Source organism: Anneissia japonica, unplaced genomic scaffold (assembly GCF_011630105.1).
Source record: "Anneissia japonica isolate Jap-2015-1 unplaced genomic scaffold, ASM1163010v1 scaffold287717_len1600092_cov198, whole genome shotgun sequence".
Lineage (NCBI taxonomy): Eukaryota > Metazoa > Echinodermata > Crinoidea > Comatulida > Comatulidae > Anneissia > Anneissia japonica.
In genome coordinates, this window is record NW_022755469.1 from 539,640 (window position 1) to 563,292 (window position 23,653).

At 35.3% G+C, this 23,653-nt stretch overlaps 3 protein-coding genes across 4 annotated transcripts; all 3 read left to right on the forward strand.

Moving 5' to 3' along the window:
• The first annotated feature begins 285 nt into the window (after positions 1-285).
• Positions 286-2,983, forward strand: LOC117123500. Its single transcript, XM_033269447.1, has one exon. The coding sequence runs from the start codon at positions 896-898 to the stop codon at positions 2,261-2,263; it is 1,368 nt and encodes a 455-aa protein (XP_033125338.1). The 5' UTR covers positions 286-895; the 3' UTR covers positions 2,264-2,983.
• Positions 2,984-5,452: 2,469 nt separating this feature from the next.
• Positions 5,453-10,342, forward strand: LOC117123512 (regulator of microtubule dynamics protein 1-like). 2 transcript variants are annotated; one of them, XM_033269462.1, is made up of 9 exons: positions 5,457-5,618; positions 5,915-6,017; positions 6,317-6,597; positions 6,830-6,919; positions 7,551-7,606; positions 8,123-8,210; positions 8,470-8,500; positions 8,726-8,859; positions 9,298-10,342. In XM_033269462.1, exons 1-9 carry the CDS (start codon positions 5,478-5,480, stop codon positions 9,349-9,351), a joined length of 978 nt encoding a protein of 325 aa, XP_033125353.1. In that variant the 5' UTR covers positions 5,457-5,477; the 3' UTR covers positions 9,352-10,342. The 2 variants fall into 2 exon arrangements, with proteins under 2 accessions (XP_033125354.1, XP_033125353.1); XM_033269463.1 differs by lacking the exon at positions 5,915-6,017 and having other exon boundaries at positions 5,453-5,618.
• Positions 10,343-11,468: 1,126 nt separating this feature from the next.
• Positions 11,469-22,814, forward strand: LOC117123495 (protein arginine N-methyltransferase 5-like). Its single transcript, XM_033269442.1, has 13 exons — positions 11,469-11,624; positions 13,289-13,407; positions 13,933-14,150; positions 15,197-15,365; positions 15,663-15,816; positions 16,218-16,389; positions 16,651-16,787; positions 17,104-17,226; positions 17,779-17,954; positions 18,622-18,731; positions 18,923-19,130; positions 19,663-19,727; positions 20,334-22,814. Exons 1-13 carry the CDS (start codon positions 11,536-11,538, stop codon positions 20,484-20,486), a joined length of 1,893 nt encoding a protein of 630 aa, XP_033125333.1. The 5' UTR covers positions 11,469-11,535; the 3' UTR covers positions 20,487-22,814.
• The last annotated feature ends 839 nt before the right edge of the window (positions 22,815-23,653 follow it).

Below are 23,653 nucleotides of genomic sequence, written 5' to 3' on the forward strand. Positions count from 1 at the left end.
CCCCCCCCCCCCCCCCCCCAAATATTGTTTTTCCATTTTTTGTAACTTTTAATGATTTATCGTTTTTGTATAATATTAAATGTATTTAACTTGCCGCCTTGAATAACCGAGTTGGCTTGGGGCCGAGGAGTTGGTTATGGGCAGAAGTCCGGCCGGAGTGTCGTCTGGGGACTAGTTGGTTTTGGTCCAAGTTGGTTTGGGCCGATTGGTTTTGGGCCGACTGGCGTGACTGCTACCACATAAACTGTACTTTATTTCTGCGTCCTAGGACGCCCTCAGAAGAAAAATAAAGAGTCTGTTCCTATGCTATGCCAAGTGACTGTGGTATTATCTGTACAGTACTTCTGTTGGATGCTCGTCGCGTCTCAATTTAATATTACGTAATATTATAGCATTAATAATAACAAGGGATTATACATTGGTTGTATTGTATGTGTATAATTACGTGGACTGTGTAAAGTACAGTTACCTTAGGGCCCGGTTGGTGTTTCGGTTTACAGCAAAGATACTAGAAATACAGACACGCGTGTGCAGCTAGACTCCCTTGGCAAAGCTGACGCTCTCATCATGTTCATGGTGTGTTTGGCCGTGGCAATGCAGGTCTCCGGAAGTTCTATCTAAACCTGGGCCTAAGCAGTAGTCCCAAAGAGAGGAGGACTGAATCTGGAAACAGTACAGGAATTGGCCTCGTAATGATATCAGATAGGAAACCTAAGTTCTAAAAAGCCAACCCAAGGCATGAGTTACCTATGGCCTAGTCTGTGTAGTTTAGGCCTAGGCCCAGATAGGCCTATTTTTCGTTTTATGTCATCTGTCATCAACCTCATCTTCGCCTGGAACACAGTGAGGAGGCGTAGTCCTAGGCTACCTAAACCTAATCCAGACAGATATCAAAATGAAAACCAGAAAACAGTTTTACAGAAGTTGTACTAGGCCTAGGCATACAACAAAACGCTTTTCAAGAAAATGGTTTTCAACTGCACTGAATACAAATGTTATTAATAAATCAAGGTCATCAGCAAATACACTGCCTTCAAGGAAGTATACCTCCTTGCTGCCTTCAACTGAAACAATACAACATCATCATAGGGCTAGGCCTAGTCTGAGGCCAAGATCCATAATTGAGATCAAGCGAGAAGATGAACTTCATTGCAATAAAAATTCATGGAAGAAAAGACGTAGAATCCTTCAATTTCAGAACTTGCCTGTTATCTGTCAAATCCATGTATTCACATTTTTGAATGATTTTGAAAAATGCCAAGCTTCTATGGTATGTCTAACATGGGCCAGACTTATTCGATCTCCAAGTCTTTGGACGAAAGCGGATTTCACCCAGATTGGTTTACTTAGAGTGAATTTCAGACACCTGTGCAGTCAGACAATGCTAGATTTTCAATTCACTTCCGAAGATTCAATCAATAATCATTTGGAAGAAATGTCAGAAAGATATATTAAAAGTCTTATTAACCGTAAAGCAGCTTTACATGTTTTGAAATTTAAATTTGATATCATTGAAAAGGAGGAATCCTGGTTGAAATTACTGGAAATTTGTCTGACAAAAACTGTTTCTAAGGGATTGAGAATGCTTGAATGTGATTGGTCGCAGACGGTATTTTGTAAAGCTTATTGCAGAGCAATGACTTGGTACCATTTAAAGCCTCGGAGGCATTTAAAACGAGAAAGAATAGCATGCTTTCAGCGTTTTCTCAAGGTTCTTCACAGTACTTCTCCGAATATTCTTACCATTTCCTGTCCATTTGATTGGTCTCCTTCATCTGTCGGCCATATTGTACGCTTTGAATGCTTAAAAGAATTGAAACTCGCACGATACTGGGCTTTGCGTGGTATGCAACAGGAAGAGCTGACAACTTTACTCCAAACTTTACTCCATTTAGAAAGACTTACTATTGAAGTCTGGATTCCCATACAACACAACCAGCACCATTTTAAGATTGTGTCAAAATCATTGAAATATCTAGACATTAGAAAATGTAATGGATTCTACCTATCTGATCTAGATTTACCTAATTTGGAAGTTTTACGAGAGGTTAAGTGTTACGTTGGACCGTTGATCATGTCAGAATCCCTAAAGGTGCGATGCCTCTTGGACGTATTAAGAGCTGGTGCACCTAAATTGAATACTTTGAACGATTTGAAACTGTTACCAATATGGAAGAGTGGTGATGCATATGAATGTTTATTGAAGGAATTAAACCGGTCATGTCAGTGCGTGAATCACACTAGCTCATGCATTGTCTATTAATTTAATATTATCTATTTAGGGAGCATTCGGTTGGATGCCTACGTTAAGATCTAAGATGTAATCATCTGTGCATGTGACGAAGTTGTGGCTCATTATCGTCTGAACTTTAGGACTAAGTGTGGCCCAATTCTACATTGTGCAGAGACTCTGGTTTAAAGTAAATCCCTTCCACAGTTAACCAACAAATCGAAGCTCCCTATTATAACTCATCCCCCGAAAATTAACCCGTCTTCCACAAATTCATAATAGAATATTTGCAAACTACAGTATTTTATTATCGAGTATCTTACGGAAGTCAGTGATGATGGGTACAGTACCACCATGTGCAGCAGAATACGTGTTAAAAAAACTCATTCAACCAGGTCTCCCGGAAGAGAATCCTTCCAACGTGGGACCCCTGTTTGTTTTAGGGTGGGATATACGATTGGGTTAGGGGTTACTGATATCTTATAATGCCATTGTTATTAACCATAGTATTACAGTATTAGACGTTGGAAGTATGTTTCCTGTGTGGCCATTCACACCAGGGAAGGATTCAGTAGGTTTTGCTACTAAATTTTAAAATTTCAAGGCATGTATTGAAATTAGTGCTCTCACTTATCTATTCTGAATATGTCCCCCCCCCCACCTCCCGTTTAAAAAAATTCTGCATCTACCCTGCACACAAATAACTGTACAAGTGTGATTGTTGACTTGAAAATAAATAATACATGATGGGCATTCTCGTTTTACTTATTAACTTGTAAGTAGAAAAATGTTCACTTGTTGTAGGCCTATCATTGTTTTAAAAAGATAGATATTGGAGCAGTGGGTCTATAGAAACTTTATGGTAAATTTATTAGGCGAGAATTTGTTATACCTGATTTAGCGAACTCGGTCCCCCCNNNCGGTCCCCCCCCCCCCCTACACATTATGATGATTTTGAATAAAGATTAAATAGTATTTTTGGCCAGTTATTACACCCACTTTTGCATTGCAATCTCCAAAAGTAAGATACAGTATGTATATTTCTTCCTAATTGTATACATTTTAAGCATTTAACCATCACATTACTACACTGTTTACATTCTCCAGTAAAATTTTATTTCTACTTTCAACTCTGTCTGGATGTTTTTGGCAAAACTTTTTCATTGCCCTCCTCTGACTGATAAGTTTGTGAAACAAGGTATGAAACAGTCTTGCCTTACCAATAGATAGGATTCAGTCTGAGGTTTTATTGAATAAACTTTGTTAATTTAAATACCTGTAATAATATTGCCTTGCTGTTTTGCTTATCCAACAAATCCGTATTTACTAGTAAATACTTTTTCTTTTCTTTAAGAGTCAATGCGCCTCGGAATAGCACGCTAGATGGATGGGGCATTATAGGTGCTGTTTTATTGTTGTTTTGTTGTTATTAATTTCCAGTTTGCAAATGTACAGTTTCATAATTAATATTTTTATGAAGTGTAGATTGATTGGGGAGATGGGGTTTTAAAAATAAAGATACTGATATATAGGCCTAAGTCAGGGGCGGATCCAGAAATGTCCAAAAGGGGGGGCCGAAAGTTGGGCCAATTGAGACAACACTGTCGTAGGGGGTCCGGGGCATGCCCCCGCGAAATTTCTGTGTTCTAGACGACCGAACATAACATTTGAGGCATTCTGGGCTATCATTTTTTTCTTTTTCTCTCTTTTTTTTTCTTTTTTTTTACCTCCAAAAAGGGGGGGTCGGGGCCGGGCCGCCCCCCCCCCCCTAAATCCGCCCCTGTAAGTGCTTCTCTAGTTTATGAAGTTGACTTTTTTGAACAAATATATTCATGAATGAAAAGCCAATGCTGCTTATCTATATTATACGCACAGGAGACACTATACTGTATTTGTTGATGCATGTCATAAACAATACCCAGTTTATGGTAAAACATATTCAAGTTTCAATTTTCATTGACATTGTTGATTAATGTGCACACAAAATACACGCACATAAAGGTAAAGGTAGGAGAATAACCTACTTGCAGCGCCATTGTGCTGAATTGCGTATGGGCGTGGTCTGTGACTACCTCAGCCGCCGTAGAAGCTCTATACTGTATATTCAAATTAGGTTAGCTGTGTAGCACCGTAAACACAGTATAAACAAGTGGATAAATAATAGCAGTGCTCAAAATTAGGGACAAGAGGTTATAATCGTATCAAGCCCTTTAACGAAAAATTCCTTTTTATTCAGTTATATGAAAAAAGGTGTCTCAGGCGGGTTTCAAACCAGCGAGTGTCATATCCATTAGACCACAGCGACCTATGGATATACGTGAAGATTTAACACCTAGGCACTATCATACGACCATGGAGGTATTTATACCTCCATGATACGACTGACTGAAACACTCGCATCATCTATAGAAAAGCTTATAGGTTGCAGCTTGGAAATCAAAATAAATAATACTGTATTCAAATTAGGTTAGCTGCATACTAAAATTGATAAATAATACAGTAAGAACAGTGCTCAAATTAATAACCATAGCCCTTCAACGAAAATTCAGTTATACGTTATGAGCATTTCAGTCAGTTGTTGAGTTGTTCAATAGGAAGACGATTCAACCATGGAGGAAATATATTCCTCCATGATTCAACATATATTCATTAGGTGCTGATTACGTGTACACTACTGAATTCGTTAAACTGAAGTGAATACCTGTACATACTTGGCGTTCACATTTTCAATGCCTATTCAAATTACTCTAGTTCATATACAATAAAGTTTTTGGTTGGTGGGGGCGTCCTTATACGAATACTGTCCGCTGTACATCAAGATAAGCTATGCATAAAATATAGCGTTTACGTACTTCATTAATTATTGGAAAAGAAATGACAAGTACTGTACAGTATTAGGCGTATGAACGAAAAGACGTTAATAAATAAAAAAAAATATTTATTTTGCACGTCAGTCAATGTACACATTTAACAACTGATCAGGAATGTGCACATGTTCTTTCCCCCCAACCCTTACACGAGTTGTCCACAATGCACGTCTTTCTTATTACGTACGAGAGCGTCTTCATGGGTACTACTCAGGGCTTACGACGAGTGAAGCTACTTTATCTTCATAGTAACTGCTAATTAATAGAGCTTTGTGGTACCATGGAGGATTAATATACAGTAATTATTTCCTCCATAGTGGTCGTAACATCCAGGGGGCGGGGGGCCGGCTCAAATCCAAGAATTTGTTTTTCATCATCTGATGGCGCTGTTTAACAAAATGGCAGCATTCCGTGGTACAATAACATCAGTGACACATAGTTTGTTTCGGCAGTCTTCGTTATTATTTAGGTTAAAAACGAATCGAAATGCATACAATAGACTTATTTCATGCTTCAAACAGGTGAACAGGCCAAGCATTTTTATATAAACGTAATCGAATTTAGCTAGGCCTAGGCTCGTATGTCAATGTAGGTAGACATGTCCAAGCTCTCACCTTTAAACGGGCCCCGGTGAGATTCAACGGTTCATAGTTAGTCAAGTAGTCCCAAGTCATGAACTATCAGTTTCTTGTCGTTGAACATGATCTATACTTTTTGTAAAATTCTGATAATTAATAATCGTTCATATTCATACCATTAACATTCATATATTGCCGGATAACTTTCATAACCATTTTTTATTTTTTATTTTGTGAAGTTTCATCCTTTTAGACTGAATCGGCAGAATTTCAGAATATGGGGCTTTGTTACTGCAGGCCTTGGTAGTAGGGCTTTAGGATTTTGGTCAAGCAGTGGACCAGGTATGAAACATAAAACCAGTACAAAGGAAAAATGATTAAGTCGATTTTAGGCAGTGGAGGCGCCAGGATTTCTGATTTTTGAATCTCCTAACTGATACTATATCCTGTTAAAATAATTTTGCACAAACATATGATAATCCTGCTTAACAAAATGTAAGAAGGTGGTGGGGGATAAACATGACTCAGTCATACGAAAGTTGGTTATTTGTGTGTCCGTCACCCAGTAATAAAGCTTTACGGTAGCATTCAAAGGTATCCCATGATTCATATCCTATGATTCACATTCTTGTGAATTGCAGAGAAAATGGCGGAGGTGAAAGAACGAAGCCCAGATGAGATAGCTGTTGACAAATCTGATGAATTATATCATAACCATGAAATACATCAGTTATATGCATACCTGAGCGAGTTTAAAGAAAGTAAGAATGCAGCGCTATTATGGAGGCTAGCAAGAGCATCGAGAGATGTAGCACAGCACTCAAAGACTGACTTAGAAACTAAGAAGAGGCTAACTTATGAAGCATTGGAGTATAGCAAGAGGGCGCTGGATCTAGATGATACTGATTTTGCATGCCATAAAGTAAGAATCTTAAAATGTTTTTTGTCACATTTAGATGTCAATTTGTTTGGTAACACCTCCCTGGTAACACAAAATAAAACACTTTTTTTTTTAAACATCTTTTTTGCTGTTTAACATACAAAATTCTAAAAGGTGTATCAAATACCATTTAACACACTACTGTATAATGAATTGTTATATTGTCAACAGAGTGATTAACAATATTCTGTATTTGACACCTTTATTTTGACAGTGGTATGCAATCTGTATAAGTGATGTTGGTGACTTTGAGGGTTCCAAAAAGAAGATTTTAAATGCTTATGTTATCCAGGAACATTTCAAGGTATGGTAACAATAAGCTAAACAGTCTTGTCATTTTCATTATAATCTAATGAATGGATCACCCAATCTTTTTATGAAATTCTAACTGAACTAATATGGTCACAAAGCAGAAAAAGAACCCACAATCATCCATAATTATGTGGAAGCAAAGACAACAGCAGAACAATATGGCAAATATAGATTTTGGATCCAGGAGTTGGAAATAGAGGGGGGCCAGCAAAGGACTTTTACCGATAGAGGGTCCACCCACATCAGCCCCACCATGGTTGGGGTCAGGAGGCAAACAAAATTTATTATTATAGCGCAGGGCTTGAAATGGCACTCTACGACTTAAATTTCAATATATTTTTTTTTTCTCCATTTTTTAAAACAATTTTGAAAAATTTAAGGGGAAAAAACAATTTTGAAAAATTAAGGGGCCCATCCCCCTTGAATCCACCACTGGTTATCATACATTTGTTTATATTTGTAAAGCACATTGGGACATTTGTAAATATATTATTATAATTATTATTATATCCTGTTTTTATTTGGCCAAGTAATGGTTTATTGTCCCTCTCATTTTCATTTTTTTTTTTGCTTTTGCCTAAGTTTTATTGAGTGTTAAATTGAATTTTTATTTTTTCCCCCAGAAAGCAATTGAACTGAATCCAAAGGATGCCACCTCTTACCATCTGCTAGGCCTCTGGTAAGTATGTGCCACATCCACATCCAGGGGTATCCTGGGGTGCTTCGCATGGTTCCTACCGAGTTTTATTCTGGATCTACCCCTGACAACTTCCACTTTCAACATCATCAGCATTATCTTCTTAAAATATACAGTAATACTAATTTGTATTATTATTTATTGCTTGTAAATCAATGACTCGGAAACCAGGAAATACCGGAATGGTGTTCGGCTGAGGATAGTTTTACCTTGTATAGTAGTTTAAGTCATTACAACCACAATCTCAATTTTCAAGCCCCGAAACCTTGATTCAGAAATACTGAGGATGATGTTCGGTGGGGGATAGTTTACCTGATATTGTTACATTTTTACCTAGTTATTATTTCTGTTATTTATTAGCAGACCCTTGCAATTGAATTTCTATGTAAAATGTTTTTATAAATGACAATGATATAACTAAATACTGAATACAGTCTTTCATTTTTGTCTTTTCATTAAATAAAAAATAATATGTTGTTGTACCATATCACGTTTCAGGTGTTTCACCTTCGCTGACCTGCCTTGGTACCAAAAGAAAGCTGCTGCCCTCATCTTTACAACACCTCCCGAGTCGTCATTTAATGAAGTAATGTTAACTTTCATCTTGTTCTAATTGACATATTCTATTATTGACATTAAAAATAGTATTGCAATTTAAAGACAAAATGAGGGAACTAACAAAAAAAAAAACAAACAAACAAACAGCAACTTATACTTTGTGTTAAAATCTTGTTAGAGAAGATAGTTAACTAACAATACCAAACCATTACTTGATGTCTCTGCTATGTGAAAGCTATAATATGAGCTATAACCAGCGTATTGCTGTCCTATTATTCTCCCAACAGGCACTGTCCTATTTTAGCAAGGCTGAAGAAGGTAAGAAAAAGGAAGCCTACAATGGAATGATTTTTATTCATTGTCAATTATATATTTAAATTGCAACATAATTTGAAATTCAGATAATGAGAATATGTATAAAATTCCATTGAAAATGTATAATAAATAGATACAAATGTAGTAAGGTAATGAAAATTTCTTCATTAGTACCAAATTGTAACAATATTTGAAGTTACAAAGTTATATGTTTTTTTTCCAATCTAGTTGAACCAAATTTTTACAGTAAGAATTTATTGATGCTTGGAAAGACATACATCAAACTGAATAATATAAAGATGGCCTTGTTGTACCTCACTAAAGCCAGAGACTATCCAGCTAAAACTGAGGAGGACTTAATGGTAAATATTTGTAAACTATATCTTCATTATGTTATCCTTCACAGGCATGCCAATACATGGGGTGGGAAGGTGCTGTCTGAATGTGGACCCTGGCTATATCAGGTGTGATTATTGTTAATAATATGCCAAATTTATGTCATTATTCCAAGCCAGGCCTTTATGTGTTTCTCAGTATCAGCCCTGTAATTGATAAAATATGCAGGAACACATACTTAGCTCCCTGGAGAAAGGTTCCATAATGATGTATATTGGACATTCCAGCCTACCAGCTACCCTCCTAAATACTCCTGGTTTAGAGAAAACCATACAGTAGATAAATTCACTGCTCTAGTAGCAGCCCAATATGATCGTTCTTTCACTGGTGCATTGTTTCTACTGTACGAATATTTGTTTATTCAAATATATATATTTTATTTCTTTTTTATTTAAATTGTTCAGGTACGAGAAGAATCAGAATTGTTGCTTCCAAAATTAACTTCAAAGAAGAAGTGAGTCTGCTGATCTTCAATGCTGAAATTGCAATGCAATTTTGACAAGTTTTTAGGACCATCCTTCTATGTACTTTAAATGTTTTATTTCAATTTTATACATGTAATATCTCTGTAAAAATACAATACAGTACAATAAATCTTTATTGTCAAAATACATCAAAATTGATGATCCTACTAAACACCGCTCGAGACAACCCAAGAAATTGGTATCTTCTCTTGGGCATTGTTATTTTGTACAGTTTTGTTAGTGCTGTAGAAAGTTGTGGGAGTAGAAAAAGTAAAAGTGCTCTTGAGTGGTCTTGGGTGGTTTTCAACCTGAAATATGAAAAAAAATTGAGTTAGTATTTTGGACAAATAAAATTTAAAGTACAGTAATACAAAAAGTTACACCATTTCTGAATCTCAGTTATACATATGTATGTGGTAGGCAGTTTAACAACAGCTATTTATAAACCTTCTGGTGGCCATGTTGAGAATCAAGAGAAATACAAGTTGGCAGTATAGACAACAATCTAATGCCCACTTCACACTAGAAAATGTGTTTCACACGTCACCTGTTAGGAAATTTTAGTACGCATTCCCTGCTAATTTGCATTCATGTGAATATCTCTGTAAAGGCCAACTCAGACAGCATTGCACAATGCACCTCAATGCGATTTATGGTCAGTGACAGTCTTTAAGTCGTAAACACGTGTCATACGACGCTGTCAGAGTTGGTATTAAGATAAGCATGTGTCTAATGTAATACCATAAAACCTCGAATTGAAGCCCAGTGGGCTTAATCTCGAGTTAAATCCTGTCTGAAATTGAAGCCCCCCTCTTTAGTTTGCAAAATTAGCATCGGAAAGCCCATCTCAAAGAGAAGGCCATGGGCTTCTTTTCAAGATCGCATAGGCTTCTTTTCGAAATTGTACAGTACATACACTGTACATGAATTTCAAACAACAAAATGAATTAAAAACAAGCTTAGTTTATACAGTAGTTAAGGTGGTTTAATGCCAGTTAATACACTCCATCATACAGATTGATGTTACAATGGCCTTATTTATTGTTTTATAGTACTAATTCTTAAAATGTACAGCATTCATTTTGAAAAGAAGCTCCCCACAATTTGCAAAAGTAGTCTCTAAAAAAATCATATCCAAAGTTCGCAAGGAAAAGAAGAAGCCCAGTTCTTCAATTAGAGGTTTTACAGTACCATGTGAGAAAAACAGATATCACTTTGGCATTTTGTGTCACTCTGTAGCGTCGCATGTATCATTAATGCCTGTGTATAAATTGTATCAATTTTTAACAAGGTTTGTGTTAGTTCGTGTGAAAATGACACTTTTTCGCTTAGAATATTTCTGTGTAACATATTTTATCTGGAGTGAATCGGGTACAAAAATTATATCGGTGAAACCACTGCTTTCGAGAAACTAAATGGATAAGATATACAGTATAATAGAAATGTTAATAATTCAAGATCTACATAGCAACTTGCATCAAAACAACCTCAGGGTGAAGATAATGTACTGGAATTTTGCAATTTATATTTTTTTTGTCTGGTTGTGCTAAATTAAAATCTGTAAGGAAAGAGTTGATTGATTTATTTAGTGAATTAATTTTTAAATTTTGTTTGTCTGGTTGTGCTAAATTAAAATCTGTAAGGAAAGAGTTGATTGATTTATTTAGTGAATTAATTTTTGAAATTGCACACATACACAAAAATTGTCACAGAGGTAGAAACGCCAATTTCCAATAATGTGGCCAGTCATCAAGAGCACAAAAAAATTATGTATTTACTGATGGTACAGTATTTATTAAGGCCAGATGATATCATTAGTCTGAGGTCTGGGATTTGATACTATTCTTGATAAGAAGGGGAATAATTGTTATTAATAAAACTTGCACCTTCCTCTAGGAAGAGAGCAATTTTTATATAAATGAAGCTAGTTAAAATAAGAATAAAAGATTTTGGAAGACCCGGGCATTGATCCCGGTACCTCTCACATGCTAAGCGAGCGCTCTACCATTTGAGCTAGTCCCCCACTTGATGGTATTGGCTGAATTCTAATAAGTAGTACGATCGGCGTATTTTGTAACGCTTTGTCGTTTCGAGCCGCTGGCGTACGATATTTACAACAAGCCGTTTATTCGAGTGTGCAGCATGTGAGAGATTTCACCGGTGGTTTTCTCATTCAACATGGCCAGAAATGAGCATGTTTCTTGCGGTAGAGATTTAAGTTGTGTGCCAGATATATCAAGTTCTACACAAATTGCATCAGCAGCTGGGTAAATAGTGTGAATTATCTATATTCCAATGAAATGTAGCCTAGGCGTAGTAAATGAAGGGTGTAACAAGCGTCTGGCGGCGGTATCTTCTCACGTTTTCATACATTCATACTGTGTACCGCACCCATCCATGTCTCAAGCAACCTCATCTTGCCTGACTCACTCAGTTTTCCTGCCTGCCTCCTTTTTCAGCCCTTGCTTCATCATCACAAAACAGAGTGAGATGATTTTAATTAGCCTAAGCATCATATTAATCTCGCCGTTCGTCATCCATCAATTGTAGGCCTATATATATAATACATATAACCCCAAATTATAGGCCTAGCCACCTTGTTGTTAAATTGCCATTGACATTGTCATTATTTATAAATAATAATAATAATAATAATAATACACATTTTTAAAGCGCCTATTAAAGCAAACAAAACTGGCTTGTCACCGGCGCTGGAGGATGTTAGAAAGAAGTTGAACTATTTGAAGAGGAATGATTTAAGAGTAGATTTGAATAATTGCGGATCTGAAATGATACGTAATTGAGGAGGCAGAGAGTTCATCAAAGATAGTGTTGGCCTTGGGCAGGCTTCCCTTTTTAGGAAGGTCAGGTCAAAACGGCAATAAACCAAAACTGCAAGAAGTCGAAACTGCAATAAGTCAGAACGGCAATGACCAAAATGCCAAAAAAGCAAAACGGCAACACTTTTTTGACCAGAACGGCAATGGACCAAAACGGCAAGACCAGAACAGCAATAGGTCTAGACTTGGGGGCCTAATTCAAAACGGCAACCAATTATATACACGAAAGTGTACACGATTAAGTACGGTAAAAATGAGGCTAAATCTTCTGCAATAACGATATAACACAGCAAATCCAATCTTGATCCAATAATAAAAAGATTGGGGAACACAATATAAAAGTAAACATTAAAGTAAAACTTTCAAATAGAGACAAAATAAGGCTAAACAATTTATGTCATAAAAGTAAAAAAGAAAACTAAGTATAAACATGAAAGTGTACAACGATTGATACGGTAAACATGAGGCTAAGTTGTCATAGAATTAAAGAACGCGAAAGAAAGGCAAGGGCGGCGGCAACAACAGCAGCAGCAACAACAACAACAACAACAACAACAATAATAATAATAATAAAGTAATAATAATACCTACATACATACATACAAATTCAATAATAAAAAGATTGGGAGAAACAATATAAAAGCAATAAGACATTTAAATAAATAAAACTTTCAAATACAGACAAAATCAGTCTAAAAAATTTGTCATAAAAGTAAAAAACACAAAGTAATAATAAATAAAACTTTAAAATTGATTTTGCTCCTTTGCTGTTTTTTGGTCTATGCCTATTGCCGTTTTGGTACTTGTTATGCCATTTTGGTCTGTTGCTGTACTTATCATTGCCACTTTGGTTCATTGTCGTCTTGGTTATTGCCGTTTTTTGTCATTGCCTTTTTGGTTTATTGCTGTTTTGACCTGCTACCAGGCTGGTAATAGTAGGCCATAGGTCTAGCCTTTAGTAGTTAGTCCCTCTACAGTATGTGCAGGAGCACGCTAATTATGACGCTGATTGGTGGATTGTTAGACAGGAGTAGAATGCCCATTCAGGGAGGATGCTATTTTATGTTTTGAAGTTTACTTATTTTTTGCAGGTTTGATTTCATTGCTGTACCAATTGTCCACCAACGGTTTAAACGAGAGTTTTTGGAAGGGAAATCTAAAGACAGACCAGGGGCGTTTACTCGTTCGGATTTGCTCCTTTCAAGCCAAGGTGAAATGATGAAAATTTCTATCGCATATCAGGGGCCGATTTAGGGGGGGGCCGGCCTGGCCCCGGCCCCCCCTTTTGGGAGGTAAAAAAAAGAAAAAAGGAAAAAAGAGAGAAAAAGAAAAAAATGATAGCCCAGAATGCCTCAAATGTTATGTTTGGGCGTCTAGAACACAAAAATTTCGCGGGGGTATGCCCCGGACCCCCTACGACAGTGTTGTCTCAATCGGCCCAACTTTCGGCCCCCCTTCCGGCCCCCCCTTTTGGACATTTCTGGATCCGCCCCTGCATATTAAAATTTTGTTCAAACTAACAATTTCATTCCTTACCACTTATTGTTATATGTTCATCTTTTTAAATATTTTGTAAGATATACTTCATGGAATCAACAAAATTTTATATTTCCAATGATATGCAGATTAAAACAAATATATTCTGTCTGATTTACTGACTTTTTTAAAAATGTCATGTAATGTAAGTTTAAATTAAACATAAGTCTCAATGCGCTAGTGTAATATCTGATTTCAGACTGGAGCTCCGTAATTGTTGGCAAGATCTCGCCATGGCTACAGCCAGACTCGCACGACGACACAATCCGCAAGAACTCAGAGCATGCATTGAAACAAGAGCTCATGTATGCTGCTCATTTGACCATGCCAGCTGTTTTGGTGCCTCTAACTAGTTTTAACTGCACCAACTTAGGACGGTGCCTTTACAGTCATCTCCTGGGACATAGTAACCATCAGGTACACATCCACTCCAATCCAATCAGAACATTTGTAAAGCGCCTTTCTTTGTAGATACGAAGCACTGCACCCCACATATTTAGGCACCTCACAACCCACGAGCAGCTGTGATCATTGCCTAACCCAAGCACAGAACAAGTAAACAAATTAAAAGAAGCAGTGGCAAAGTTTGGAATCATAAATAAATAATGCAACAATAGATAAAATAAGAATAAAAATTGGATATTTAGTTAAAGAGGTGAGTCTTTAAGTTAGACCTAAAGACAGCCACAGATGGGGAAGATCGAATGTGCACTGGAAGGTTATTCCAGATGAGTGGCGCCTCGCACGAAAAAGATTTGTTACCAATAGGCTTGTTAAAGATAGGTTGATGGAAATTAACATTCAAAGCTGATCTGGTACGAATTTGTTTTTTACATGCCACTCTTGATGATATTAACAATAATTATATTGTTAATATAATACAATCAAAATTTGGTCTGGGCCCCTGGTAATCTGCAGCATTTGCACTGCCACTTCAACTTTACTACAACATGTAATGGATACATATGGATATAATAAACATGCTCCCTATCTAGGAGCCAAATGATCAAACACTACAATTAAAACTCGACACTGACTAGGTTTTAACTAGGTTTTCAGCACAAGAAGCAGGAACCCTATTTCTTGGCCAACCACTCAACTCAACCTCATTTATTCTGAATAGTAAATAGGGTTGATGCCTCCAACTAAAGGCTGACACAAACAGGTTTAGGATATCATGTAACCTACAATATCAGCTATCCAAATATAGCAAGCAGTTTGACTGTTAATTTTTTCAATATTTTTTTAATATCATTAATTTTATTATTTTTAATATTTTATTATTATTTTTATTTATTATTATTGCTGCCATCTTCAAGAACAACAACAACTTACACTATGTTAAACCTGTTGTAGAATTGTCAATTAAATACGTTGAAAAAGCTAGGTTTCAATGGTTTTTTATTAAAAATTTGTTGGTAACTAACACTAATAAATGTGTTACTATATTTCGTCTTTTTCAGGTTTGGATCCGCGTACCCATGATCGCACCAGCAACAACTCGTCAAGACATAATTGAGAATGAAGCGCCCCCATCTCATGTTTTTGACAAGCCCTCCCCTGTGTATGATACATGGTCATGGTGGAACCGACTCAGACGAGTGTGTAATCATCATAAACGCCTAGCTGTTGGTAAGTCTACAAACAAATTACTATGTTACCAGAGATTTATTAAGAATGCAGTACACCTTAAAAAATAGTTTTATGATTTTTTCTTGAATATATTATGGTATTAAGATAAGAATGATAATGCTTTCAAAAAATATAATTTATCACTTAAATTTTAAAGTATTAAGCTTGTTTTTCCCTACAACTTTAACCTTTGACATTTTTCATTCAAAACCACAGTGTTTTGCAAATCCTTTAAATACAAGGTATAGCTGCTCAATATAAAATTGATTATCAAAAAATGGATACAATTTATCACAGCTCTTGAAATATCTGTCGATCTTCCTCCACCATCAATACTCGAACGATGGTATGGTGAACCCATCAAATGTGCAATTATTTCAACAAATATATTCTTGACCAACAAGAAGGGCTACCCAGTACTGTCCAAAGCACATCAGAATGTTGTACTCAGGTAGGTGTAATAATTCGTACTTCATAATTTCATTTTTCATTGACGGTGAATGATTATCTAGTGACAGTTTGTTTACCCTTTTTCGTCATTTGCTTGCGACAGTTCTCTCCCAGGGAGTGTTTTAAAATTTTAATTAAGACTTCAGTTTCAGGGGTGATGTTGTTAAGCAATGTATCTTCAAATATATTATGTTTGGATTTGGAAGTAGATAATTATTTGGCATTATTATAGATTGTTTCTTTTTCATCAGATATATGTTCTTATTCATATGACTATAAACTGCTCTTTTATATTTTTGTGATTTTTGGTCAGTCATGAGTTGAATTTGTTTTAGATAATTAGTTGACTCATTTTTTTGTTGAACCCCTATGATATATTAATTATTTTCCATTATTCATCAGGTTTTTTAAACTGGAAGTCCAGGTGATGGTATCCGGAACCAATCGACATCCAGATAAAGGTATCAAAGCCTACTACCAATATCTTGAACACCTGCGTTCTCAGATGCCTCCACTTACAGGTGTTGATGCATTTGCTAAGGGATATGAAGATTATTTGCAATGCCCTCTACAGGTAAGTCTAGTATCTTGCAAACATATTAATTTATTGATATTCTATGGATATGTATCTAGAACGTTTTTGTGGTTTAGACAAATACTACCATTGCACCACATTTTAATATAACATTTGTCTGTCAGATAAAGAGAAGTATTCCCAGTGAGTTAACGGTATTTGGTTACACATTGCACTAAAAAATAATTTGTCTATAATATCAAAGTTTTTTGACAACTACCTTTCTTTTCATTTGTGTATCTGTGTTTCATTTCATTATAGCCACTGTCTGATAACCTTGAATCTCAAACCTATGAAATATTTGAGAAGGATCCAGTGAAGTATACCCAGTACCAGAAGGCTGTTTACACAGCCCTGCTAGATCGAGTCCCTCCTGAAGAAAAGGACACCACTGTATCGTAAGTCACCTTATGTTGCCATGGTAATATAACAATATTGAATTCTTGGATGGATAAAATCACTCGAATTTTGCTATGTATCATTGCAGAATGTTAAATTTTCAACTGTAAATTATGAAAAACGATGAAACTCATGATCAAATATTTTCAGCTTTAATTGGTAATCTATGGGAAAGATGATGAATGAAAACATCTCATAAAATTAAACACTGTATCCGAATGCATGAAATATATACCTTGTTTTAGATGATGGTGAACAATTTCTATTTTTATTGTCTCATAAAGCTAATAAAATTACCTAATATCCTGGTTACAGTGTAGTCATGGTGTTGGGTGCAGGAAGAGGCCCTCTAGTGACAGCATCTTTGCGAGCTGCCGAGCAAGCCCAACGCAAGATCAAAGTATATGCTGTGGAGAAGAACCCAAATGCTGTTGTTACGTGAGTATTTTATCAGCTCTTTCACAAACATTGGGCTTATTCGACTGGTTCATTTCATTGACTACAATTTTTCGTTGAGTGTTAACTTCCACTTGACTGGTTCATAAATAGACTTTGTTGACAATCAAAATTAACGTGAACCAAAGTGTATTAATCAGTGTTAATTTATCCACATGACCAAAACAAACATGGCCGATTGGTCAGTTTAGCAACATCGTTTGCGTTAATATAATTTAGATTAAATTTTAGAAAATATAAATGTTAATATTTACACTACATGAAGTCAAAAAATAATTCATAGGCTAACAGAATTAAACAACTTAGATGAAAACATTTTTTTTACGAAAAACCCATACTGCCACAAGCTGCAGCAACCTTGATTATGCAGTGTGTATTGCGGTAACTAGGCAACCAGTTGGTTTTGTCAAGTACAACCAGTCGAATACAGCCAATGTTAAGCAATGTATGCACCCCAAACATGCATATTTATGTTTGTACTAAATGCCCTGAACATGTATAAAAGACAGTGTCTTCATGATTGTTTATTTTTAGATTGCAAGCTCTTCAGGATGAAATGTGGGCAGACCATGTGACAGTGGTCTTCAAAGACATGAGAGAGTGGGAGGCACCAGAGAAGGCAGATATCATAGTCAGCGAGCTGCTAGGCTCATTTGGTGACAATGAGCTCTCGCCAGAATGCTTAGATGGAGCGCAGAAATTTCTAAAAGGTAAAATAAGGCCTACCCTATATATTTTCTTATTAAGACGAGGCTTAAAATAGCAAATTGTGATCGAAAAACAGGGGGTTGTCTTACAGTATATGTACAACATACAAATTTTATATTTTTTAAATTATGCTCGTCTTGTATGCAGAATTGTCCATAACACACCAGTTTACTACTGCAGTGGAGTTACTAAATGTTAGTATGAATGAACGCAATTTTAAATATGAGGAAATAAGATTTTGATGAACATACGAAAACTCATCTAATGGCTCCATTGGCTCCATTTTTAGCCAGCTAGATGCACTTTAATAAAAGCAGAAAAATAGGAATTCTGACAATGAAACAGGGATTTCGTCTTATACGTTCGACACACAAAAATCGTCCAAAAATCTTGTCCAATTCTGGGGTCGTCTTATACGCCAGTATATACAGTACTTCTTTCATGTACTCTGTCTGGGTGATAACTATCATGGTTTCCAAAACTTGTATCATTTTGACAGCACCTGATAATCTGGCATAGACTGTCTGTAAAGGTATATTCAGCAACTGGATGAATTACTTTCATTTCTTGATATTTCATAATAAGAAAAATAATAAAAATTTAAGAAACAATTAATTTTGTAATTTAAGAATTTGTATATGAAATTATATTTATTTGTCTCCCTCATAGATAATGCTATTAGTATTCCAGCCATGTATACATCGTACCTTAGTCCAGTCATGTCTCATAAACTCTACAATGAGGTTCGACTTTGCAAGGAAAGAGACAAGCCACAAGATGTAAGTCCTATCTTTCAGTGTGTACTATGATACTTGAAGTGTGTACCACATAGTTTTTTCTTATATCTCGTACTGCTGCTCTTTTGCTACTCTTACGCTAACAACAAGTTGGTGTCACGTTCGCTGTGTTATAAATTAAATGAAGTGTTTACTGATTTTTAATCTTTCATACTTTCATGACTTTTTTTAAGGCTCATTTTGAGACGCCGTACGTAGTGAGGCTACACAACGTAAACGTTCTCGCCAATGCTGCTCCCGTGTTCACCTTTTGTCATCCTAGGAAAGATATGAAAGACAACAAACGCTATAAATGTCTAGAATTTGAAATCAAGGAAAGTTCTGTACTGCACGGATTTGCTGGCTATTTTGATACAGTATTATATGCTGATATCAAGCTAAGTAGGTTTTATTAATACATCACATTTCTTTGTTGAATGTTCTGTTACAAAATTGAGTAGTTGTTTTATATTATTATTTGATATCAAACTAAGTAGGTTTCATTAATACATCATGTTTTCTTGATTGTTTTTATATCTGTTACAATATATTACTATTTTCTAAATTAATTTTGTTACAAGCAATTTTAAGAGCTATTCAAAATATAAGGCACATGATTATTTATATGGTAATAAATATGAGGTAAACTCTGTCAGAACATTTTACAGTTAGTTCTGTAGAAAGTTTTAAGTCCAATTCGGCATTATTGCATCTTTTTGATGTTATTTAATAATTGCGTAATTATGACAAGGAGAGTCCTTCTCTTTGTAAGTCGAAAATCAGGTTGGCAAAATGACAATTCAAAATACAGGCAATAAATTGAATTACCAGCAAGCTTCTATGCAAAACAATTATAGGGACAGCATTAATTATTTGGCAAAAAGAGCTACTTTGTAACATTGCAGTTACTGTATAATTATTTTTATTTCTGTAGGTACAGAGCCGTCAACATACTCAGATGGTATGTTTAGCTGGTTTCCAATATTCTTTCCAATTAAGGTAAGTTTATTCATTTATCAATGCTAACCCTCTGAAGTCATTACTATAGGCTTAAATGTTGTAGTTTTTTCCCTTTAAACTGTTTATTTTTCCAAGCGCCTTGAGCATTTCTTTAAAATCGATATGAGCGCTATGCAAATCTTATTATTATTATTATTATTATTGTAGCACATGATTATTAGCTTTTTATTTTTTCATAAGGCAGTTATAGTAGTTGATGCTTGCCCGGTTCCACTGGGGGCCCTTCCTATTCCCTTCCGTTGGCACTGCCGCTGTTTGTAGCGCTGTAAACATAGTTTGAATTCAATTCAAATCCTTATTGATGTAAACAAAATATAAAGATGTTTCTTACTACTAAATTGAACATTATGACAACACTTTAGAAACGTTTTAATGAGGAGAGTGCATTGTACATGCACAAAACTATTATTGAACCAATATCATTACTTATATTGTCTTCCCGAGCATACTTACTGCTATATCTTCTAAATATAGATTATGAAGTCCCTTCCATGAATATTTCCATGATTTTTTTTAAAATAAATTTTATTATAATTTTAAAAGTATATCATTGAATATTTATGAGTTTTTGATACTTTTTTCCAGGATGCTATTGATGTAAAGAAAGATACCAAGTTGCAGGTTCACTTTTGGCGGAATGTAACAACGCGCAATGTATGGTATGAATGGTGCGTGACGGAGCCAGTCATCACACCGATCCACAACATCAACGGACGTTCCTACACCATAGGAATGTGATTAATCATGCACTGTAGGTCAAAGCTCAACAGTTTCTTTATTGCTGGGACCTGAATGTATTTCTGCCTAGAAGTAAAACATAGTGACCTGTAAAACCTTGTTCTTTTCTTAAGCAATTTTATTCATATAATTGATTTTGTTTATGGATACAGGTATAGCATCTTTCTTATGTGGAAATTTATATTTGACTATCATTTTTAATTATTATTTTAAATTATTTTGTATTTGAAACAATTTGAAATGAGAATTTTGGTCAACTTTTATAATTGGCTATTATTTTTATTAATTTGTTTAAAATTATTTTGTATTTGAAACCATTTGAAATGAGAATTTTGGTATAAAATTATTATTTGATTGGTGCTATAAGTATTGGTGTATTAATGATTTCATATTTAATTTTATTATTCCTAATATTATTTTCCCTTAGTATCTGAATTTAATTTACTCTGGACTGAAAAGCTCCAAATTCAATTGATGCTTTAACAAATTTAATCCATTCACAGAACTCACCCCCCCCCCCCCATTTTTATTTTAAGAAGTTCTACTATTTTCTAATATTATGTTTTATTATTATTTAGAATTTCTATGCTGAGTCTGGAAAGAAAATTGACTCTATTCTGAAATCTCCAAATTTTGACCCACTTTGGTATATAATCTTTATCAATGTTCTTCCATTTCTTTTGTGTATTATGTTTTACCATTGTTGCAATTATGTATTTAGTCATCGTCTGCATATAATATTTATAAAATTCCGACACCATATATGAGTATATTTATTCATGAAAAAGCCAAGTCCTGCAAACTGTTAAAAAGGTTCATTGTGACAAAATAGGAGTAAAAATAAGCAATCTTTTCTATAATTCTCCATATTAGGCCTTAAAAGGTAATTTTTACTTCAAACCAATTAACTTGCCTTTCAAGGAAAAGCACTACTCTACATATATATGAATATTTATGGTGTGAAAGAGCTTGTAAAACTGTTACTGTGATTGTGTTTTACTTTTTCAGAGCAAAGCTTTGAGTGTAACTTATTCATTGTGTCCGATAGAGAGCCTCAATATGAGTAAGACTTAAGTTGGCTTTATGCAACAGTATGGCTTCTTTAGTCTGAGTCTTTAGTGTAGTTTCTGTAATAATTCCTCTATTAGGCATAATAATAATACTGTAATAACAATATGATGATAAAAGTGATAATATCGTAATATTAATAAAAGTGGGGTAGCTATGTTAGTATGAATATACAGTCAGTAAAAAGTCAGACACCACTTTTAAGACTAACAAAATATAATTCATTGAACATGATCTGTCATTCACAGTGAACATCTTCATGGGCTGATTGCTATTAGCGGTTTTTAGACAATCTTAACCAGTTTGCCATCCTAGTTTAAAAGCCTACTTGGAAGTAGGCCTAAATCATTCTTAAATCATTTTCATCATGGCATTACAGGTGCTAGACAAATGCCTAGATCGTGAGAGACCGAGAATCGAACGATGAATATTCGGCAAGCTTCTCAGTGTCGGTAAAAGTGGTCTATGCTTATTTACGTTCATTTTGATACATGTACATGTGTTGAGCATGCGCGAAGTATGTATAAAAGCGCCCTCAATTTTATGTTACCATTGAGTGCGTTTCAAATGTGAAGACCGTTTTAAAGCAATGGTCTTAGCGGAGTGACTTTAGTAAGATCGTCTAAGTGATAAAGCCGGCTATATTTGAAGAGCTAAGACTACCAGTTACGACCGTTTTATAGCATTCTACTCCAGGTGACAGTCACCTGTGTGAGCTTGTGTTTAATAGATCATATTTTCTTAGTGTTAGAAGTGCTGTCTGTTTAAACATCTGTCATACGTCGGCTAAAAAAATCTTTGCTTCGTGAGCGCTTGATAATGTATTGTCGACTTCTGATTGACAGTGGCATGACTGAACAAATCTTCCTTAAAAACTATCTGTTGCGTGCACCTTGTTGGCGTTGCATTCTCTATGGAGTTGTATTGGCCAATGACTGATTGTGCCTGTCTTTACTGATTGTAGTAATAATATTAATACTGTAATTATTTAATAATAATAATAATAATACTGTAATATTAATTACCTTTTAATACTGTAATATTAATAACAATTATGTCATCACATGTTGTTCCATTCATAAATATGTTTATATAGGTTGCAGTTTAAGCTTTCCAGTTTACCTCTGTTTCTCCCTGCCCCACAAAGAAGGTTTGCCAATTTATGGATCCCATGATCAGAAGTAGTAATAAATCCTTGTATCTTTAGTCCAAAGGCGCATTGTAAATTCCCATATTAAAATTGTATTATTTTCATGGTAACCAGTTTTATAGGCTGCAAATAAGCTTCCAAAATGTTATTTTTAAAGTGCCTGTCTTACAATTTCCCCCATAGGCTATGATGATGTCATATTACACCTATATATGGGCATATCATTTAGTTTGATTGTGTGGATAAAGGTTTGTCCATACAGTCAGGGTTTCTGTGATGGTTATCTGTGATTTGCCCATATATGGGCATGATGATGTCATATTACACCCATATATGGGCATGATGATGTCATATTACACCTATATATGGGCATGATGATGTCATATTACACCTATATATGGGCATGTCACAGTTTTTTGTCAAATAAAATGTGATGGTGTGGACAAAGCATAACATATTTTAAAGGTTTGTCCACACAGTCAGGTTTTCTTTGATATAATTGTGATTTAATAATAATTCTGGATTTATATAGCGCCGGGGCACTGGATCAAGCACATGGAACACAAACTCAAGCCCCATGGGGGAATTCCATAATGTTGCAGCTGTATTCAGCGCAGGCTGTGTTTGAACCTACCAGGTACCCACTTGTACTCCTGGGTGGAGAGAGACAACTGTAGATAAAGTGCCTTGCCTAAGGACACAAGAGTTTTGAATCCCCGACCTCAAGGTTGGGAGTCCAAGCCACAACCGATGCGCCAACCACTTCTACCCATATATGGGCATGTCACAGTTTTTTGTCACATAAAATGTGAAGTTGTGGGCATAACATATTTTAAAGCTTAACATATTCTAAAACTTTGTTCACACAGTCAGGTTTTCTGTGATGAATATCTGTGATTTGCCCATATATGGGCATGGTGATGTCATATTACGTACATATATGGTAAAG

What these genes read in the sequence shown, in the direction of transcription:
- LOC117123512 (XM_033269462.1), top strand. Translation starts at nt 5,478, where the DNA reads ATGGCGCTGTTTAACAAAATGGCAGCATTCCGTGGTACAATAACATCA. An exon ending in TTATTTCATGCTTCAAACAG is followed by an intron (nt 5,619 to 5,914) that starts GTGAACAGGCCA and finishes TATTTTGTGAAG; the next exon opens with TTTCATCCTTTTAGACTGAA. An exon ending in TACCATCTGCTAGGCCTCTG is followed by an intron (nt 7,607 to 8,122) that starts GTAAGTATGTGC and finishes ATCACGTTTCAG; the next exon opens with GTGTTTCACCTTCGCTGACC.
- LOC117123500 (XM_033269447.1), top strand. Translation starts at nt 896, where the DNA reads ATGAAAACCAGAAAACAGTTTTACAGAAGTTGTACTAGGCCTAGGCAT.
- LOC117123495 (XM_033269442.1), top strand. Translation starts at nt 11,536, where the DNA reads ATGGCCAGAAATGAGCATGTTTCTTGCGGTAGAGATTTAAGTTGTGTG. An exon ending in TTTGCTCCTTTCAAGCCAAG is followed by an intron (nt 13,408 to 13,932) that starts GTGAAATGATGA and finishes ATCTGATTTCAG; the next exon opens with ACTGGAGCTCCGTAATTGTT. An exon ending in TCATAAACGCCTAGCTGTTG is followed by an intron (nt 15,366 to 15,662) that starts GTAAGTCTACAA and finishes AATTTATCACAG; the next exon opens with CTCTTGAAATATCTGTCGAT.